This window comes from Erinaceus europaeus, chromosome 12, assembly GCF_950295315.1.
Source record: "Erinaceus europaeus chromosome 12, mEriEur2.1, whole genome shotgun sequence".
Taxonomy (NCBI): domain Eukaryota; kingdom Metazoa; phylum Chordata; class Mammalia; order Eulipotyphla; family Erinaceidae; genus Erinaceus; species Erinaceus europaeus.
The window spans coordinates 46,517,412-46,536,925 of NC_080173.1; the positions used below are offsets into that span (position 1 = coordinate 46,517,412).

General features: G+C 50.3%; 1 protein-coding gene across 4 annotated transcripts; it reads right to left on the bottom strand.

Moving 5' to 3' along the window:
* Nucleotides 1-506: 506 nt before the first annotated feature.
* WNK4 (WNK lysine deficient protein kinase 4) lies at nt 507-19,448 on the bottom strand. Of its 4 annotated transcripts, XM_007536817.3 has the most exons (19): nt 17,890-19,448; nt 16,285-16,457; nt 14,831-15,051; nt 14,405-14,562; nt 13,793-13,881; nt 13,510-13,726; nt 10,417-10,681; nt 10,052-10,173; nt 9,786-9,844; nt 9,563-9,680; nt 7,961-8,077; nt 3,495-3,632; nt 2,887-2,941; nt 2,178-2,785; nt 2,043-2,103; nt 1,532-1,940; nt 1,250-1,449; nt 983-1,080; nt 743-881 (listed from the first exon to the last, which is right to left on the bottom strand). In XM_007536817.3, the coding sequence occupies exons 1-19, from the start codon at nt 18,502-18,504 to the stop codon at nt 879-881; spliced, it is 3,726 nt and encodes a 1,241-aa protein (XP_007536879.1). In that variant the 5' UTR covers nt 18,505-19,448; the 3' UTR covers nt 743-878. The 4 variants fall into 4 exon arrangements, with proteins under 4 accessions (XP_060059432.1, XP_060059433.1, XP_060059434.1 ...); XM_060203449.1 differs by lacking the exon at nt 983-1,080 and having other exon boundaries at nt 507-881; XM_060203450.1 differs by lacking the exons at nt 983-1,080; nt 9,563-9,680; nt 9,786-9,844; nt 10,052-10,173; nt 10,417-10,681 and having other exon boundaries at nt 507-881.
* Nucleotides 19,449-19,514: the final 66 nt, after the last annotated feature.

The following is a 19,514-nucleotide window of genomic DNA, read 5'->3' on the forward strand; positions in this document are numbered from 1 at the left end:
CTACTTCATGCTGCAAAGCTCCACAGGGAGTAACTGCAGTAGTAGCATTGCCCCAGAGACCTGTAAATGTTTAACTAGAATTACTTTTTCCGTGAGATCTTTCCACCTGATTTAAAGGAGCGGTCATAATGGGTCACTGAGCTGTTGAGACTGAAACTCAGTTTTGAGGGAAGGAAGGTCATTCTTCTGTCCTTTACCCACAAGAACAACATGACCATACTCCAACTCTACTGCCTTTTCCCATCCCAAGAGAGAGTGGTAGGTGGGTGATGAGGGACAGCCTACAGTAGCTTCCACTGGGGCCTGGGTGGGATCTTAGCTTGGTCAAGTGGATCACTGACCTTGAAGTTTCCTCATGAGCTGTTGGCAGGAAGCCAAGAGGCCAGGCAGCTTCCATTCCCACTTCCCACTCTTGAGAGTAAAGTCCCTTCTAAAGTGCTCCCCCTACTTCATCCAGCAAAGCTTTATTCCAGTTCTTAAGGCACAACAACTACAGGTTGACAGCATTCTATTTCCACCTTTTTTATTGGCTGCTAATTCTGGTGTGAGGACACCTCCTACCACTGCCTTGCTGGGAGTGTACCCTATAGAAGCATCTGGGGTTGTGTGGGATTGCTTAGTGGTCGACCCTTGGCTGAGGAGGTGGCAGGAGGGACAAGGGCAGTAGGCTGTAGAACTGACACCTTCTCCATATAGCAAGTAGTCCCACATGTCTGGCTCATCTCTCCAGTGGAACGGTGTTCTCCAAGCCCCTCTGGTCTGCTACTCCCTCACTGCTTGGGTCATCCATGTAGACTTCTGTTGGTCAGCAGGTTCTGAGAGCACAAGCTCCAGGGTGGCCCCTGGTGTGAGGGAGACATACAACTTCTCTTCTGAATTCACTGGAAAGGAAAGGAAAAGCGCTGAAGAAACCTCCAGGACTGGAGGAGAGTGACGCTGCAGGCAGTTACCATTCCCTGGGTTCTTTTTTGCCCGCCCTCACCATCCTGCCAACATCCCCGGCGAATGTCACCCCCTTGCTTGCCCGCTGCTCCTGGGAGCCAGTGCTGCTGCCACTCAGGGAGTTCCTTCGCATGATGCCTGGGTGCAGGATGGGGAGGGAGAGCACTGAGTGAAGGAAGAAGCCACAGGGAGCGGGGAGCTAATCTACCCAAACCAAGAGGTAGGCCCCCTGGGGCCTGGAAGAAAGTCAAATCAGGAAGGAAGTGGCTTGGGGGGGAAGATGAGTCCTGGGTAACAGCAGTCTCACCGGGCCCTGGGGGCTCTGAGCGCTGCAGACTGTTGCGGCGAGAGGTGGGGAAGCTGCCCTTAGAGAGGCGGCGTTGGCGGCTGGATAGCATAGCAGCTGGGGCCACAATCCCTGGTGGAGGCTGCTTCCCAAGCCGGTTGTATAAGTCGTCGATTTCCTTTTTCTGTAGTGTCTGCAGTGCCTCCACCTCTGACAAGTGCCTGAGGGTGCACCAGGAGCATAAGAGGGCCAGCCACAGGCTTTGCTCTCCCAAATTCACCTGTCCTTTCTCCCCAGACTCACTTCTGCCGAAGACTTTGCAGTTCAGCCCAGAATTCCTCATCCTCTCCACTGCTCTCTGACTCCTCACTGCTGAGGCACAGACTGCTGTACGAGTAGTTCATCCACACTGGGCTGGGATGGCTCAGGGGTGGGGGACTGCCCTCCACTTGGGCCTCCTGCCCATCGTCCCCTTCCTCCTCAACTCCAGCCCCCAGGCCTTCCGCTGCACGGTCACTCTCAGCCAGAGCCTCCCTGGCCTCTGGCCCATCTCTAGCACTGTCCTCTGTGTCTGAGCTCTCCGAGGTCAGCTGAGGGGTTGGAGGCTTCGGGGAACTGGACAGAGTTGGGGATGTTGGTTGCAGGGGAAGAGCCTCAGCTGGTTCCTTAGATGAGGTCACCTGGAAACGCCCAACAAGCTGGGGCTTTCCCTCTGGAAAAGGAGGGAATAATGGAAGGAGGGAGAGAAATCGATGGCTGAACATAGAGTGGGCTAAAGATGATGGTGAGGGAAAGGTCAGTGGTCAGTCCTCACCTTCAGTGATGGGTGCCAGTCTAGCTTCACCAAGGAGTGGTCGAGGAGGGTTTGGAGAGGCCTACGAAGTGTGGGTCCATGAGAAAGGAACCAGAAGGGAGCTCCCCTAACTAGCCCTCTTGATTTTCTACTTACCTCACTTTCCATCTCAGCTGTCAAGGGTGAAGACCTCTCTTGGTCAAAAGGAGCAGGGGGAGGAGGTGGGGGTAGGCTTGGTAGGGGACCTGGAGGGGCTGCAGGAGACTGGGAAAGGAGCCCAGGTGAGGGGGCTAGCAAGGACTGGGCCACAGTCATCACAGCCAGCGAGAAGGCACTAGCCAGAGAGAGGAGAGGAGCCGCTGTTGTGGAGGGGAGGGGAGGAGCAGAGGGACATGGAAGAAAGGAAGGAGGAGCCAAAGTGACCTGGGAACAACTGGGAGAGAGTGTGGGTGGAGAGCTGGGGAGGAGAGAATTGTGGGGAAAGTGAGAGGATGGGCTTGGGAACTGGGTTGCATTGGGGGAGAATGGGAGTGGAGAGCTGGAGGTGTGTGGAGACAAGTTGGGGGAAACCTGAGAAGAAATTGGAGAGAAAAGGCAGGGGCTGGGATGACATGGGGGGGACATGATGGGGAAAATGGAACTTTGGAAAATGGGGGTTCCAGGGGAAAACGGAGTTAAGGGAGACAGTGGGGTTCCAGGAGAAGATGGGGAGGTGGAGAAGTCTGCCCAGCTCTTCTGTTCCTGGGAAATGCTGCTTGAGAGTTCTGCCAGGGAAGAGGATTCGTTGACAGATGTAGTAACCATTCCCTCTGCCTTTCTCAGGAATAACCAACCCCAAAGGACTGGGTCAGAACTCAGTACTTACCAGTGGGTGGGTCTGGGAGGGGGGTCTGGAAGGCAGACAACTGTCCTGGCTCCTCCTGAGGGAGGGAAAGGGATCCTCAGTCGTGGTGGGAAGTTGAATCCTAGATTTCTTTCAACCTGGGGTTCTTAAATTATGATTCATGAACTTCTAGGAGCTCATAGATGCTTCTCAAAGGATTTAAAAAGTGTTATGTACTGAGATATTTTGAGGTAAGGGAGCATGATGTCTATAATTTAGTCTCTAGTGGTTCCAAAAAAAAAAAAAAAGGAGTATGTGCATAAGGAAACAGAATGACAATGGCAGAACACTAACAATTAGCAAATCAGGACAAAGGGTATTCAGGATTTTGTGTACAGTTCTTGCAATTGCACTCTTAAATTGGAAATTATTTCAAAATAATGAGTTAAAGGAAAAGTATGTGTGGCATACAGTTTTCTAGAACAAGGGTTTTTGTCTTTCATCAGATTTCTCATCTCAAATGGGGTAAGAGCCACTGATTCAAGAGTCCCAGAGAGGAAGAGAAGTTAGATCCAAGGGTACTGGTGAGGAGAGAGTAATGAAGCCTGAAGCAGAGTCACTTCCACTGCAGATACCCAGAGGGGTCTGACCTGGGGGCCCAGAGGGTCTTTAGCAGCCTCCACAGTTCCAGTATTTCTCTTCAAAAGGGTCTCCACTCTCTGGATAATCTCCTGAATCCGGTTCAGGAATCCAGCTCGTTCCGAGGGCAGAATGAACTCATTATATACCTGGCAAAGGTCAGTAAGAAGGAGAGGAAGAGCTCAGTCATCCCATTCAGACCTTTTCTGCTCCTAAAAACCAACTAATGGATAGTGTTGGGCCCTCAAAATGAGGTCCTGAGTTCTTTTCTCAACAGCACATACACTAGAGTGATACTCTGGTCCTCTCTTCTGTCTCACAAATAAATCCTTAAAAAAATAAAATAAAACCCACTTTTCTTTAAAAGAACAACTCTTTGGCTTGGCAAAAATAACACCTAGACAGTGTGCTTGTTTTGCCTTGAACGTGATCCAATTTAAAGCCCAACCCCCACAACTTAAGGAAGCTATAATACTAGGGCATCTTTATCTGAAAAAAAATCTGCCCAGAATGGTGAAGCACCCCCCAAAAAAATCACCCCACTTTAAGATTAGGGTGTCAGGTTTCTGCCAACCACTAGCCTAAAACAAGCACTATATAAGTGTTGTGCACCAGGCATGGTGTGGTGTCTGAAGGAAAAGTGCTAACATTCATAGGATACCAGGTGCTTTACAAATCAGTATCTAACACCAACAGATTTATGGAGTTCTATGTTAACATCCCCATGGGGCTTGTACCCAAATCTTCCTAAAGCCTGAGTCTGAGATCTTTCCACTATTGCCTCATATGTTTTTGGACACAATTCCTGCCCTCACTGCTTATAAAGCATACCACACAGATACACACACTCCCCACCTCCCTAGATACACACACTCCCCACCTCCCTCCCCCCCACTCCACATACAAAGTTGAGTAAAATAAAAGCAATAAAAAAGTGGGAAAGGATGAGGCTGGAGGCCATAGTGGCTGAGTAGAAGTCCTGTGTTTGTCTCCTTCCACAGTAACAGCAAACTGACACCAATACATGGAATAATCTGCACAGAAGCAGACAGGAAACCCAGGTGAACAAACTCCCACAGCAAAGGACGAAAGGTCAGTATCCAGGCAATGAGGTCACAGACAGGTATACTCCCCCAAAAAGAAGTACCACTGTATGATAGCAAGTTGCAGTCACAAAGAATTTCTAAGGTGTAGAACTTTAATTGGGCAACAGGATCTAAGCTGTACCAAACTCCTGACACCCCAATCTTAAGGAGATACTATACCGAGAACACTGGGACAGGAGCCAAGAAAATACATGCTATAAATGAGTGGGAGTTGTCACAGTCACCTTCAGGACTGCCTCCACAACTTTGGGTTTTGTTTTGTTTTGTTTTTAAATATTTATTTTATTTATTTATTCCCTTTTGTTGCCCTTGTTTTATTGTTGTAGTTATTATTGCTGTCGTTGTTGGATAGGACAGAGAGAAATGGAGAGAGGAGTGGGAAGACAGAGGGGGGAGAGACCTGCTTCACCACTTGTAAAGCGACTCCCCTGCAGTTGGGGAGCCTGGGGCTCAAACTGGGATCCTTGCGCCGGTCCTTGTGCTTTGTGCCACCTGTACTTAACCTGCTGCGCTACAGCCCGACTCCTGGTTTTTTTTTTTTTTTTTTTATCTTTTTAAAAATTTTTTTATGCTATTAATAGTTGTTATAAGATTACAATATATAGTTCCACACTACATTCATCACCAAAGTTCAATATCCCCACCATCCCAGCTCACAAAGATAACCACCATAGTTCTCTCTCTCTCTCTCTCCATATATATATGCCTCTATCTCTCTTTCATTAAAAATAAATAAATAGGTAGTTGGGCAGTAGTGCAGAGGGTTAAGCGCAGGTGGCACAAAGTACAAGGACTGGTGATAAGGATCCCGGTTCCAGCCCCCGGCCCCCCACCTGCACGGGAGTCACTTCAAAAGCTTCCCCCTCTCCATTTCTCTCTGTCCTATCTAACAACAATGACAACATTAATAACAACGACAATAACTACAACAAGGGCAACAAAATGGAAAATAAATAAATAAAAATAAATAAAATATTTAAATTAATTAATGCTGTTTCCAGGGAGGTGGTGCTGTGGTAACGAGCAAGCTCTATCTTCAAGCACAAGTTCCTACATTTGACTCTCAGCACCACATGCTAAAGTGGATGCTCTGGTTCTCTCACTCATTAGTAAGTGATTATATACTCATATACATTTATCTGAATATATATGTTTCTTTTTTTATAAAGATTTTATTTATTTCTGAGAAAGATAGGAGGAGAGAAAAAGAACCAGACATCACTCTGGCACATGTGCTGCCGGGGATCAAACTCGGGACCTCATGCTTGAGAGCCCAAAGCTTTATCAGTGCGCCGCCTCCTGGACCTATATATATATATATATTTTTTTTTTTTCATGGCAAGAGTAAATAGCATAATAGTTATGTAAAGAGACTCTCAACATCTGAAGCTCCAAAGTTCCAGGTTTAATCCTCACACCACCATAAGCCAGAGCTGAGCAGAGCTCTGGTAAAGACAAACAAAAAGAAAAAAAAAAAAAATATATATATATGTATATATATATATAGTGTTTATATATATATTTTTTCTTGTTTTTTTAAGATTTTATTTATTTATGAGAAATATAGGAGGAGAGAAAGAACTAGACATCACTCTAGTACATGTGATGTCAGGGATTGAACTTGGAATCTCATGGTTGAGAGATTCTTATCTACTACACAACCTCCCAGACCACTATAATTTTCTTTTCTTTTATTTTATTTTTTTATTTTATTTATTTATTATTTATTTATTTATTCCCTTTTGTTGCCCTTGTTGTTTTTATTGTTGTAGTTATTATTGTTGTCATTTTTGTTGGATAGGACAGAGAGAAATGGAGAGAGGAGGGGAAGACAGAGAGGAGGAGAGAAAGACACCTGCAGACCTGCTTCACCGCTTGTGAAGCGACACCCCTGCAGGTGGGGAGCCAGGGCTTGAACCAGGATCCTTATGCGGGTCCTTGTGCTTAGCGCCACCTGCGCTTAACCCGCTGCGCTACAGCCCGACTCCCACTATAATTTTCTTTTAGATAGAGACAGAGAATGTAGAGACAGAGAATAAGAGAGATGTGGTCTGGGAGGTGGTGCAGTGGCTAAAGCACTAGACTCTCAAGCATGAGGTCCTGAGTTCAATCCCCAGCAGCACATGTACCAGAGTGATGTCTGGTTCTTTCTCTCTCTCCTATCTTTCTCATTAATAAATAAATAAATAAATAAATAAATAAATAAATAAATAAGAGCGACCATAGCATTGAAGCTTCCTTCAGTATAATGAGGGCTAGTTCAATCCTTGGTCACATACATGTGAAAGCAGTATACTATACAAGTGAGCTACTTTGCCAGCCTAAGTAACAAATATATATTTATATTTTAAAATATTAAAATTAGGGAGTTGGGCGGTAGCGCAGCAGGTTAAGTGCATGTGGTGCAAAGCGCAAGGACCAGCGTAAGGATCTGGGTTCCAGCCCCCTGTTCCCCACCTGCAGGGGAGTCGCTTCACAGGTGGTGAAGCAGGTCTGCAGGTGTGTATCTTTCTCTCCCCCTCTCTGTCTTCCTCTCCTCTCTTCATTTCTCTCTGTCCTATCCAACAACAATGACAGCAATAATAACTACAACAATAAAACAAGGGCAACAAAAGGGAATAGATAAATAAATATTAAAATTAATTTTTAATATTTATTAAAATAAAAAAATTAAATTAAAATTCTCTCTCTTTTTCTTTCTTTCTCTGTCTTGTCATCACTAGGACTTCACCATTACAGGCTGAGTTTTTTTTTTTCTTTTCCCTTTTCAGATAAAAAGAAGGAGGCCAGGTGGGTAGCACACTTGGTTGAACACATACATCACCATGCACAAAGACCCAGGTTCAAGCTCCTGGTCCCTACCTGCAGGAGGAAGGCTTCATAAGTGGTAAAGTGATCCTGCAGGTACCTCCCTCCTTCGTGTGTGTGTGTGTGTGTGTGTGTGTGTGTGTGTGTGTGTATGTATGTATTATTTTACCAGAGCACTGCTCAGCTTTGGCTTATGGTGGTGCAGGGGATTGAACCCGGGACTTCAGAGCCTTAGGCATGAGAGTCTCTTGGCATAACCATTATGCTATCTACCCCTGCCCCCTTCTCTCCCTTTCTTATCTACCTCTCCCCTCTTGATTTCTGTCTTATCAAATTAAAAATAAATAAATATTTTTAAAAGACAGAGATAGAAACAAAGATATGACAGCACTGAAGCTTCCTCCAGTACAGTGGGGACTGGGTTTGAACTTGGGTCATGTATGTAACAGCCAGTCAATGTTTTAAAGACCCTTGCTGCTGAATGGAGTCAGGGGGGAGCTCAGCACCAGAGGGGCACACCTGTCTCAAAACCAAACACTCTGTCCTCATCTTATTCCCCTCACCATGGCAGCTGCAATCTCTTCTGGACTGTCCCCATCCAGATCGAATCGAAAGGTCACCATCTTGTTGTTGTGTGTCTGTAGCTGGCACTCAACCACTCTGTCGCTCTGGTCTGAGACCTTTAGATTCCAAGTTAGAGAAGAAGAGGTCAGACCTTTTACCCTCATCGCATGTCCCCACTCCAACCCAACCAAATGATAGTGGCCTAAATGGAATTGGAGAGAAGCAGACTCTATCCTCGGAGTCTCAAAAACTAGATTATGAGAACAGAGTATGAGAAACTAGATTGGGGGGGCTGGGTGGTGGCACACCTGTTACCGTGTGTCCTTACAAGGACCTCAGTTCAAGCCCTTGGTCCCCATCTGCAGGGGGTCACTTCACAAGTGGTGAAGCAATGCTGCAGTGTTTCTCTTTTTCTCTCCCTCTTGCCTCTCAATTTCTCTCTGTCCTACTGTAAGAAAGAAAGGGAGGGAGGGAGAGAGAGAGAAAGACAGGAAGGAAAAGAGGAAGGAAGAAAGAAAGAGGGGGGCTGTTGGGAGCAGTGGATTTGTGGTACAGGTACTGAGCCCCAGCGATAACCCTGGTGGCAAAACAAAAACAAAAAACAAACTGGATTAGAGGCCAAGAGCTATATTACTACCTAGGGTGCATGCTTTACCACACAAGCAGTCTGGGTTTGAGCCCTGGTCCCACAGAGGACTTGCATGGCACCGGATAAGACCAGGTGCTGTGTTATCTCTCCCTCTCTGTCTCTGCTCTGGGGCTCATCCATTTCATTGCTCAGCAGCAATGAAATCATGCACGAGTGAGGCCCCAGCTCTGTAAAACAAGCAAAAGACAAATTACACTCTGGGAGATGACTCACCAGTAGAGAACACACTTTACCAGACACAGCTTTGAGTCTACAGCACCACATGGGTGGGGGCACCATGTATGACAGATACTATGTTGTTTCACCTCTCTCTATCTCCAAACAATGCTAACATTTTATTTATTTTATTCTATTTATTTATTGGAGAGGGAGAGAGAACCAAAGGATCCCTGTAGCACATGTAGTACTGGGGACTGAACTTAAGAGCTCAGAATTGAGAATCTGATGCTTTATTCACTGCGCCACCTCCCAGCTGCTCTATCTTAAATTAATTGATTGATTCATTCATTGTTGCCAAGGTCACTGGTACCTGCATGATAAATCCACCACTGCCAGTGACCATCTTTTTAAACATATATATGTATATATATATATATGTATATATATATGAATATATATGTGTGTGTATGTGTGTATATATATATGAGAGACACCTGCAGCCTGCTTCTCTGCTTATGAAGCACCCCCCCTGCAGGTGAGGTGGGGGCTTGAACCTGGATCCTTCTACATGCTACCATGTGTGCTCTACTGGGTACACTGCCACCCAGCCCCTTCTCTTAAATTTTAAAAAGAAGGCATAAGCAGGTACGAAATGCAAAGCAAAGCAAAGCAAAAACCTAGATCAGCTGCCTCTTGTCACACCACTCTTCCCCTCTCAGACTGACTTTCTCACCTCTGGCGCTTCCTTCCTGGCCCTGTAAGTGATCCCCCCCCCCCCAACCCCCTTCCTTACACTAGTGACCCGAAGCCGAGATCGTGGTCTGCGACGAAGATTTTTCCCTGTGGGTCTTCTCACTCGTCCCATCCCTTCTCCTGCATCACTAAGGCCTGATGCTGCACCTGAGGCGTAACTGGAAAAGGGAAAAGAGACAGGACAAAACAGTGTCAGAGAATGTACTGAGAAGTCAGAGCTCCTTATGTCTCACTCTCACACTTCAACTTAGACCAGAACTCACTTGTCTCCAGCTGAAAAGTCACTGCCTTGGCCAGAGCGTGGAATGGATAAGGCAAAAGCCTGAAACAGATCAGAGGACGGTAACTGCTGAGATACAGGGAGATGGTGTCGGGGTGCTGGGGGCACTTGGGAGATGGAATTAAAGAAGGTGAAGACAAGAGTGGATTTCCAGTGAGAAGGGACCAGGCCATGGGGTTGGGTGTCACAAGGAGGCAGACAGATTATAGGCTTGAAACAGCTGGGAACCCCCCATGTGACCCCTCTCACCGAGGGCAGGCAGAGGTGGGACTCCGCTGGGCTGGACGGCACCTCCCTAGGGGGCTGCAGGGCAGGGTCTGAGGCATCAAGGAAGCCAGAAGAGCTGAGGTAGCCATCAGTCTCACAATCCGCTGGTGGGGGAAGGATGGAATCAAAAAATGGGTGATAAAGGGAAGTGGTAGCAGAGGAGGGGGACTGCCTGAGCAGGGAGGGGCCTGGAGCTATAGGGAGGACTTTCTCAGAAGGAGCCTCACAGCTAGATGTGCAAGGCAGGATAAGTGGTAGTGCTTCTGGGTCCAACTTCCTGGCTGAGACAGAAAGGTCAAGGGTTCTGGGATCTAGGTCTCAAGGTCTCAAGGTCAGGGGTGACTTACAGGTGGTAGATGAGTAGCTGGTATGGCGGAAGAGGAAGGGCTGGTGCTGATCTGCCTCTGGCTCCTCCGACTCAGGGGGAAAGACACCTCGGGGACCAGGAGCCATGGGGACAGTTGCTGGTGGGGGTCCTGGCACAGGGGGTAGGGCTTCTGACTCCCTAGCTTTGCGTAGCTTCTCCCGCTTTCGCTGGATGGCAGCAACCCGTTCCCGAACTGCACGGGCCACTGGTTGGTAGTCAGCTTCACAGACTAAGCCCAGGGCCACCTGGAGTTGGAAAGGTGAGGGAGGTCATGGTTTGAGAGCCCCCATTCCAAGACTGATCAGAATGGTTTCTTGAGGCCTCCAGGATATGAGAGAAAAGAAAGTAGTGATGGGGGAGTCGGGCAGTAGGGCAGCCGGTTAAACAGCACACGTGGTGCAAAGCACAAGGACCGGCATAAAGATCCTGGTTCAAGTACCCCGGCTCTCCACCTGCAGGGGAGTCGCTTCACAGGCGGTGAAGCAGGTCTGCAAGTGTCTATCTTTCTCTCCCCTTCTCTGTCTTCCCCTCCCCTCTCCATTTCCCTGTGTCCTATCCAACAATAACAGCATCAATAACAAATAATAAATACAACAATAAAAGACCACAAGGACAATATAAAAAAAATTTTTTTAAAAAGTCATGATGGAAACTCTTCCATTAACATCTCTTCTCCTCCCTATCCCCACTTTCCATTAACATCTTTAAGTTCCCCTAACAACCATTTGAGATAAGTCTTTAAAAATATATATTTTGGTGCTGGGTGGTAGTGCACCTGGTTGAGTGCACATGTTACAATGCACAAGGACCCAGGTTCAAGCCCCCAGCCCCCACCTGCAGGGGGAAAGCTTTGCAAGCTGTGTTGCAGGTGTCTCTCCCTCTCTATCAAACCCTTCCCTCTCAATTTCTGGCTGTCTCTATCCAATAAATAAAATAAAGATAAAAATGAAATATATTATATATATATATATATATATATATATATATATATAATGAAAAGGACATACACACACATCCCATTGCACTGTTCTGCCATATTTGGTGCTGGGTATTGATTGAACCCCAGGTTGCATACATGTAAGCCATGAGCTCTACCACTTAACCACCTTCCCAGTCCCTTGAGGAAGGTTTTATCAGCCCCATATTAGAAATAACCAAACACATGCCAAACATATGTCTTGCTTGCATGCTGAAGCCTTGGGTTTGAAGCCCTGGCAGCACATATCATGGATTGATGCTCTAGTCTGTCCTCACTCCCCCACCTCTCTCCTGCTCTTTCTTATAGAAATTAATTTACTTTATTTAAAAAAGAAGCAGGGTAGGGGTAGATAGCATAATGGCTATGCAAAGAGACTCTCATGGCAAAGTCCCAAGTTCAGTCCCTTGCACCACCATATGCCAGAGCTAAGCAATACTCTAGAAAAAAAAAAAAAAAAAAGGAAGGAAGGAAAAGAATAAGTAGCTAGTTCTTGAAATACAACAAATGCTCTTATTGGGTGGGAGGCTGCATTTGGCAATCTCTGGAGATATTTTGTGACTAAGAAAGAAGCCAAGGATTTTTTTCGACATCCTACAATTTTTAAAAAATAGTTATTTATTCCCTTTTTTAAAAAAAATATTTATGGGAGTCGGGCTGTAGCGCAGCGGATTAAGCGCAGGTGGCGCAAAGCACAAGGACCAGCATAAGGATCCCGGTTCGAACCCCGGCTCCCCACCTGCAGGGGAGTCGCTTCACAGGCGGTGAAGCAGGTCTGCAGGTGTCTGTCTTTCTCTCCCCCTCTCTGTCTTCCCCTCCTCTCTCCATTTCTCTCTGTTCTATCCAACAACGACAACAACAATAATAACTACAACAATAAAACAACAAGGGCAACAAAAGGGAATAAATAAAATAAATATTTAAAAAAATATATATATAAGTATATATATATATTTATTCCCTTTTGTTGCCCTAGTTATCTTCTTGTTGTAGTTGTTATTGTTGTCATCAGGACAGAGAGAAATGGAGAGAGGAGGGGAAGACTGAGAGGGGGAGAGAAAGACACCTGCAGACCTGCTTCACTGCCTGTGAAGTGGCTCCCCTGCAGGTGGGGAGCCTTGGGCTCGAACTGGGATCCTTACTCCAGTCCTTGAGCTTTATGCCACGTGCACTTAACCCGTTGTGCTACCGCCCAACTCCCGACACTCTACAATTTTTTAAAACAATTTTTAAAAATTTTCTTCCTTTTTGTTGCCCTTGTTTATCATCGTTGTTGCTGTTATTGTTGTTGTTATTGCTGTCGTTGTTAGGTAGGACAGAGAGAAATGGAGAGAGGAGGGGAAGACAGAAAGACACCTGCAGACCGGCTTCACCGCCTGTGAAGCGAACCCCCTGCAGGTGGGGAGCCAGGGGCTCCAACTGGGATCCTTATACCAGCCCGCCAGTGCACTTCACACCATGTGCATTTAACCCACTGCACCACTGCCTGGCTCCCTCAACACCTTACAATTAACTGGACAGTTCCCCAAATTACTCAGGGTCAAAAGCCCCTATAATGGGTCCAGATTTATTATTGTTGTTCAAATAAAGAGACAGAGACACACACACACAGAGAAGCACTACAGCATCAGAGTTTCCCCAGTCCCATGGCAATACCATGTGGTGCCAGTGTTGAAACTTGGGCCTCTCATCTAGCAAGGCAGGCTTTCTACCGAGTGAGCTATCTCCCGGCCTGAACTGTATCCTGGTACGAAACAAGATAAGGGCTGCAGCACGTCCTGCAATGGAGGACCTGCTGAAGTGGGAAGAAGCGAAAGAGGCGGGGGGGGGGGGCGTAGAGGGATCTTGAAACTGATGGTTCTGGGCATGGAAGAAGAAAAAGAAACAGAAAGAAGAGGTGAAAAAGTAGACAAATCCGGGAGAAGCACAGGGCAATCAGATCGAAGGCAGCATGGACGTTGAAGAGTGGTTTCAGAGAAGGAAATCTTCAACCTGTCAGAGGGGCGGGGTCTCTCACTGCCCGCTCCCCCCTTCTGGTCCCTGGGGAGACCTCTCACCATCTCACCATCTCCTGTGCCACCTCAGGGCACCACTCACCATCTCCTGTGCCACCTCCTCAGCCGCATCCCGACCCAGCTGGAAGAGGAACTCGATGGCCTGGTTGTCTCGCGGCCGGCCCCCGCGCCTTGCGTCCTCCATCCGCAGCCAGAGCTTGAGGCCCGGCTTCTGGCCGTCGTCCTCCTCTGCCAGCTCCACATGCACGCCACGCTCCTCCCGGAAGAAGGCGTGAGCAAGCAGGTCCTGGATGGTGAACCTGCCAGCACCTGCCATCAGCCCCGCCCACCCTGCACCCCACCCTACCCCCTGCCCGGCACCCCACCTCTCATTCTTATCCGTGCGTATACAGCCTTCAATGATCTCCTTCACCTCTGGCATCTTCACCTTGTAGAAGCTGTTGGGCTTCGTGCCCTGGGGGAGGAGGTTGAGTGAGACCAGCGGCCACTGTGTCCCACTCCACCACCAACCCCCAGCCAACCTCAATCTCTGCCAAACACTCCCCCACCCCCACCTAGGCCGCTGAGTGAGCAGCAGCTCCACTGCCTGCAGTGGGGCTATTTGATTTCCAATCTCAGTCCCCTCCAGGATCTACTGGGTGACCTTAAACAAGTCTCCCGCTGAGCCAGTTTTCTCATTTGTAAAGCATTTGCTTTATTCCCATCACCAGTGGAGCAGCTGGAAGGATGGGATAAGAGATTGGATGTGCAATTGTTTGAGGACTCCTGGGGTCGCTAGGCACATCATAATTATCCTAAATCACCAGCGCGTGCATACCCACTATCCTTCCCAGTTCACCGGGGAACCTAGTCTGTTTGCATTGAGGGAAAGGGCTTTTTGCATAAACCATTATGCTTTCTCCCCAGCACTGAGGCGGGTTGTGCCATGGCAGGAAAATGAGAGGGGAACCTAAGGTGCTCGTCCTGCCAGCTCTCACCGAAGTGACCTTGCGGTAGATTTGGGCAGCATTCTGGCACTCGGAATAAGGGTACTCCGAAGTGGCCATCTCCAGCATGCACATGCCAAAAGCATACACGTCCACTGCCTCATCGTACTTTTCCTCGTACATTTCTGGAGCCATGAACTCCGGGGTCCCTGTGGATGGGGGGGGGGCGGGTCACAGCAGGCATCAAGTTACAAAGCCTTCCTTCTGGTTCCCTCCCTCCTCCCTGGGTTAGCAAAGGTGAGGGAGTCCTGGAGCAAAACCCAAGTATTCTACAGTGCAAGTGCTAGGGAGAGGTGATGCCTAGGTCTTCCCATCTCCCCTGGGGTCTTCTAACATGGCGGGGGGTAGGGGGCTCCCAGGCTCTCTTCTGACGTGGGATCAGCAGGACTGACAAGGACCCTGCTCTGTGGGACGCACCGATGACGCTCTTAGCAAAAGAGGCTCGTTTGAGCGTGGCCAGGCCCAGGTCCCCGATCTTGACAGAGCCTGAAGGGCCAGTAATGAAGACATTGTCGCATTTGAGATCCCGGTGCAGGATGGGGGGTACCCGGGAGTGTAGGAAATGAAGCCCCCTCAGGATTTGGCGGCTCCAGCGCTGGAGGACTCTTGGCTTCATCTCACGGAACCGCCTCAGGTATCTGGAGGAGGGCGCAAAGCTAGAGTTGCAAAGGGAACAGCGGGGGAGCTTCCCCCAGCCTCGACGGCACTGCCGCCTGCGCACCTGCTGCCAGCGTTCTGGCAGAAACCAAGGTCAGCGCTGGGTTCCCGGGAGAAACTGAGTCAGGGGGTGTGGTGGGCTGACAGGCTACAAAACGAGTCCGGCAGTAAATTCACTGATAGGGCAGCGGCCAAGGTGCTTTGAGAGCTCCGGAAAGGATGAGTAACCGCTGCTGAGCGCGGGGGAGGGCTTCATAGAGGAAGTAACTTTTGGATTGCGTCTCAAAGGCTGAGTTAAGAGCTCCAGGGTGCAAAGGGAAAGGGATGGAGACTTTCCCAGCAGTCGGGAAGAGACGCTGTACTCAAAGGCACAGAGACACTAAGAGACCAGGGAAGTTGGGAGGAGGTGCTGAGAACTCAGTTTCTCCGGAACTTAGACTGAATGTAAGGCCGGCTACTAGGGATTTAGCAGATTGGAGAGTGGAGACGTTATGATGGGAAACCTTAAAGGGGCTTTAAAAAGGGAGAGTGATGAGGTCAGATCTGTGGTGGAGAGAGAACACCAAGGGTGTACCTGATTGAGCGCACATATTACCATGTTCCAGGAGCAGGGTTTAAGCCCCAGCTCCTTGCCTGTAGGGGGAAGCTTTGCAAGTGGTTGCAGGTGGTCTCTCTTTCTCCCTACCATCCCCATCCCTTTTGATTTCACTCTATCTAAATAAGATATTTTAAGAAAGCTGGGAGAAAAAAAAAAAAAAAGAAAGCTGGGAGAGAGAGCACTCTATCCCCAAGTGGTTACATAGGTTAGAGAAGAGAGGGACAGTGTGGGGGAAGGTCCTTTAGGGGACAGCTGCAGGGTCAGCTGGGAAGGACCCTAAAGGAAGGGTCCTTTAGGGGACAGGTGGGGTCCTGGGTGAGGTAATGAAAGGCCAGTGGGGAGACAGAAGGACTTGGAGACAGACTGACAGGGGAAGGGGTTTGCAGAATGGAGAGAGGAGGCGTCTGGAGCTCTGCCCAGGCTTTGGCTGGAGTACTGGGTGCAGTTACCATTCACCAAGGCAAGGAAACAGGAGCAATGGAAGAGACTCAGTTTAGTTTTGGACCTGGATATAGAGTTTAGAAAGCTTGGGAGAAGTTCTGGGAGTAGTGAGGATCCCTCCCCACACACACACCCATCCTCCCAACCAACCACCACCACCAGCTGCAGAGCTCACGTCTTGAGCGTGCCCGAGGTCATGAGTTCGGTGACCAGCACGATGCAAACCTGGCCCCTCAGCACTGACTTCCATGAGTCATAGAAGCGGACGATGTTGGGGTGCTGCAGCCCCTTGAGCATCTCCACCTCCTCTGAAAACCTCTGCCGCTCCGCTCGAGACAGCTTTCGTGTCTGTGGGGTAGGGGGTGGGGGAGCACAGTCAAGTAGGGGGTCCAGAACTCCCATGCCGAGGAAGATGGGAACATGTTGGGTGGGGCTGGGGGGAGGAGTGAGGGTTGGGACAGATAGGCAGAACCAAGTCTGTAGGGTCACAAGTCCAAGGGACTGCAGACCCCCCCGCTGCCCCCCCACCTCAGGTTGCTCCAAAAACACACCCACCCTGGGCCTGGGGCCCGCCTCCTAGACCCCTGGCTGGACACAAGCATCTTTATGGAATTCAGCCGGTGAGCCCTGAGCTCAATAGCGCCTTTGTAGCTGCGGGGGGGGGGGGGGGGGGAATCATGGGGCGGGAGGGGGCGCCCCAGGTGCTGGCAGCAGACAAGCAGCAGGCAGGCAGTAGACAGCTGGTGGCGGGCAGAGAATTGAGAATTGAGGCTGGCAAGGGGGCTGGACCCTCAAACTGGGAACTGCTAGATCCAGAGAGGAGGTGGGAGAGCTGCAGAGGGAAGTAAGGAGAAGGGACCAGGACCAGGCACCAGGAGACAGCCCCCTTGCCCCCATGGCTGTTCTGCCCTGTCTCATCTCCCCCCTCCCACTACCACCACCAGTTTGGCTGCCTTTTCTAGCCTGGCCTACAGCCTGGGGGTGCGGCACTGGCAGGCATGAGAGGCCAGAGCAGTGCCAGGGCTCCAGAGAAGGACCTTTCCCCCAGACTGACCCCCAGCCCAAATCTGAAATTGTTGGTCCTGGCTTAACTGGGCTCACGCCCAAGGAAGTAAGTTCCTGTGAATCAGCGCTGCCTTTGGATCTGGAAAGGGGGTGCCCAGGTAGGCAATGGGATGAACAGATTAGACTCAAACCAGAGCTGGAGCTCCCTGCTTCCCCCCTCCCCCCCCCAGCTGTGGAGAAATCCAGAAGTCTGTTTCAGAAAGGACTTGGGAGGGCCCCATCCTGCCATAAGTGCCTGAAACCTTCAGAAATGGAGAGGACCCTGTCCCAGAACCAAGCCCTCATCAGTCACTCCAGTCACACAGATTGAGAATGAGGGAGCAGGAGGGCCGGGGTCATATGGAAAGTCAGAATTAAGGAGAGTGAAAAAAAAAGGCAGAACGGATAATCACTGCTGGCAAAGGGCAAGACCACCCCCCCCCCCCCCAGAGCTGAACTGGCTCCCTACCCAATTTTTCCATCCTATTTCCCATCTCCCGGAGTTGAGTGTGGAGACTTTAAAATGAGAGTCCAAATCCATGGGAAGGGGGCATATCAGACACCACCTGCCTCAGTTTCTCCTTCTATAGCCCAGAGTTAGCCAAATTCATGGAACCATCTGAGCAAAGTGAAGGAGGATGCTTGGTTGGAAAAATCCCTCCTACCCTCGTCTCCCATCCTAAGACCTCCAAAAGGCCCCATCCCGAGGTGCCACCGAGGGGACACCCAGCAGCACCTGCAGTTCACACCAGGCCACCTCCACAGTGGTGTCAGTGTCCAGCCCTCGATACACGGTCTTGAATGAGCCACGTCCAATTTCGATGTCAAACTTAAGGTATCGGCCGTCTGGGGATGTTGCCACAGCCTGGGTTTCTGTGTCCTCCTTTTCCTCCTGCTCCCGCTGCCGCTCCCTGGCCACAGCTTCTGAGACCCTTGGTGCTTCCCCGGACCCAGGGCCTCCAGCAGAGCCCGGGAGCTCCGGACCTGATGACTCCGCAGCCTTAACCAGGTCGCCCTCGGTCCATGTGCACTCGGGGGGCTTTTCGGAGCTAGGCGGTGGGCTCCTCGCTAGGCAGGGGTCAGCGGCATCCGGAAGATCAGGCGTCTCCAGAACAGTCGAAGTTGGCTGAGACCAAGAGCTCAGAAGCCCTAGATCGACGGAGCTGCGGCGGCTGACTCGAGAGGAGCGCGGCCGGGGCTCAGCCTTCCCGGAGAAGCGGCGAACCCGGCGAGGAGGGGGGCCTAAGCGAGGCGGCCCAGCAGTGGTGAGAGGGAGCAGCGGCCGCAGGGCCAGGTCGGCCTCCGCCTGAGACATGGGGGCCGTGGTCTCTGCGGCCCGAGGGGCCAGCATAAGGAAGGGCTGCACACAAGGCGGCAAGCCAGGCGGACTGGCCCAGTACGCAGTGCTCTGGCTGAGCAACTGGGGCCCCAACCCCTGGCCCCGCCCCCGGAGAACCCCGCCTTTACCCCCCAGGGCCGCCCCCTCGGAGGGTGAGCATAGCGGGTTCCAGGGCAGCCCCTCACCTCTGCAGCTGCCCCGCCCCCGACTTCGCCCCACCCCTCCCTCCCCCCAACTCCCTTAAGCAGGCCCTCGCTCTCTCTTCCAGGAGAGCTGGGTATGAGGTGGTAGCGCGTCCTCCCGCAAACCTGTTTGTGCCGGTGGACAGGATCAGGAAGGGGGGCCCTGAGTGGCCGAGTGAGGAAATGTGACCGGTTCCAGAAAGGGGGGTGCGGGGGCTCAGAGAGGTTGCCACCAGCCAGATAAGGTAGTGCCACCCGCTCCTAAACTCCAGAGTAGCCCCAGGCCGATCACACAGAGGCCAAAGCCCATGAAGCCGCTGCCCCCTCGCCCCACCCCCCACCCCCGCAGCATGAAGGACAAGCACTTCCCTCAATCCAAGGACCCGGTCACCCATTCCTTCCACCCCTCTACCTTGACCACAGTCTAGTCCGGGCCAGAGCAACTGTTTTTACTTTGTGGGCTCTCCTTCCTCCCCCTTCTGTTTGCCAAAGTTCCCAATAAACCAAAGTTCATATCCGGCTTACTCCCCCCCTCAGCTCCCCTTGGCTTCAACTACCCCACCCAGGCCATATGGGGAGAGGGAGGGGCTTCAGAATAGATGGGGAATACTACTTAATTATTCCGGAGATGGAAAGCAGTCTGTCCCCAAGCTGTGTTCCATCAGCGCTCCACGGCACCGTCCACCCAGCAAATAACTAGCTACAGGCTCTTCACTGGAGCCCACCAGCACTGGAGGACCTGTTCTTTTACGGAGAGACCATGAGCTCTCTCCCTCTCAGCTCCCAGGCTTGGATGCACGCAGGAGGTAACATTTAACAGCCCGTTCCAGTAGTAAATTC

Bases quoted from the DNA above. Each gene is read 5' to 3' on its own strand.
- WNK4 (XM_060203449.1), bottom strand. From the start codon at position 18,504: ATGCTGGCCCCTCGGGCCGCAGAGACCACGGCCCCCATGTCTCAGGCG. The intron at 9,845-10,051 runs GTGAGAGGGGTC...GATCTGTTTCAG, and splicing joins CCCACCTCTGCCTGCCCTCG to GCTTTTGCCTTATCCATTCC. The intron at 882-1,249 runs GTGAGACTGCTG...TTTCCTTTCCAG, and splicing joins CTCAGAGCCCCCAGGGCCCG to TGAATTCAGAAGAGAAGTTG.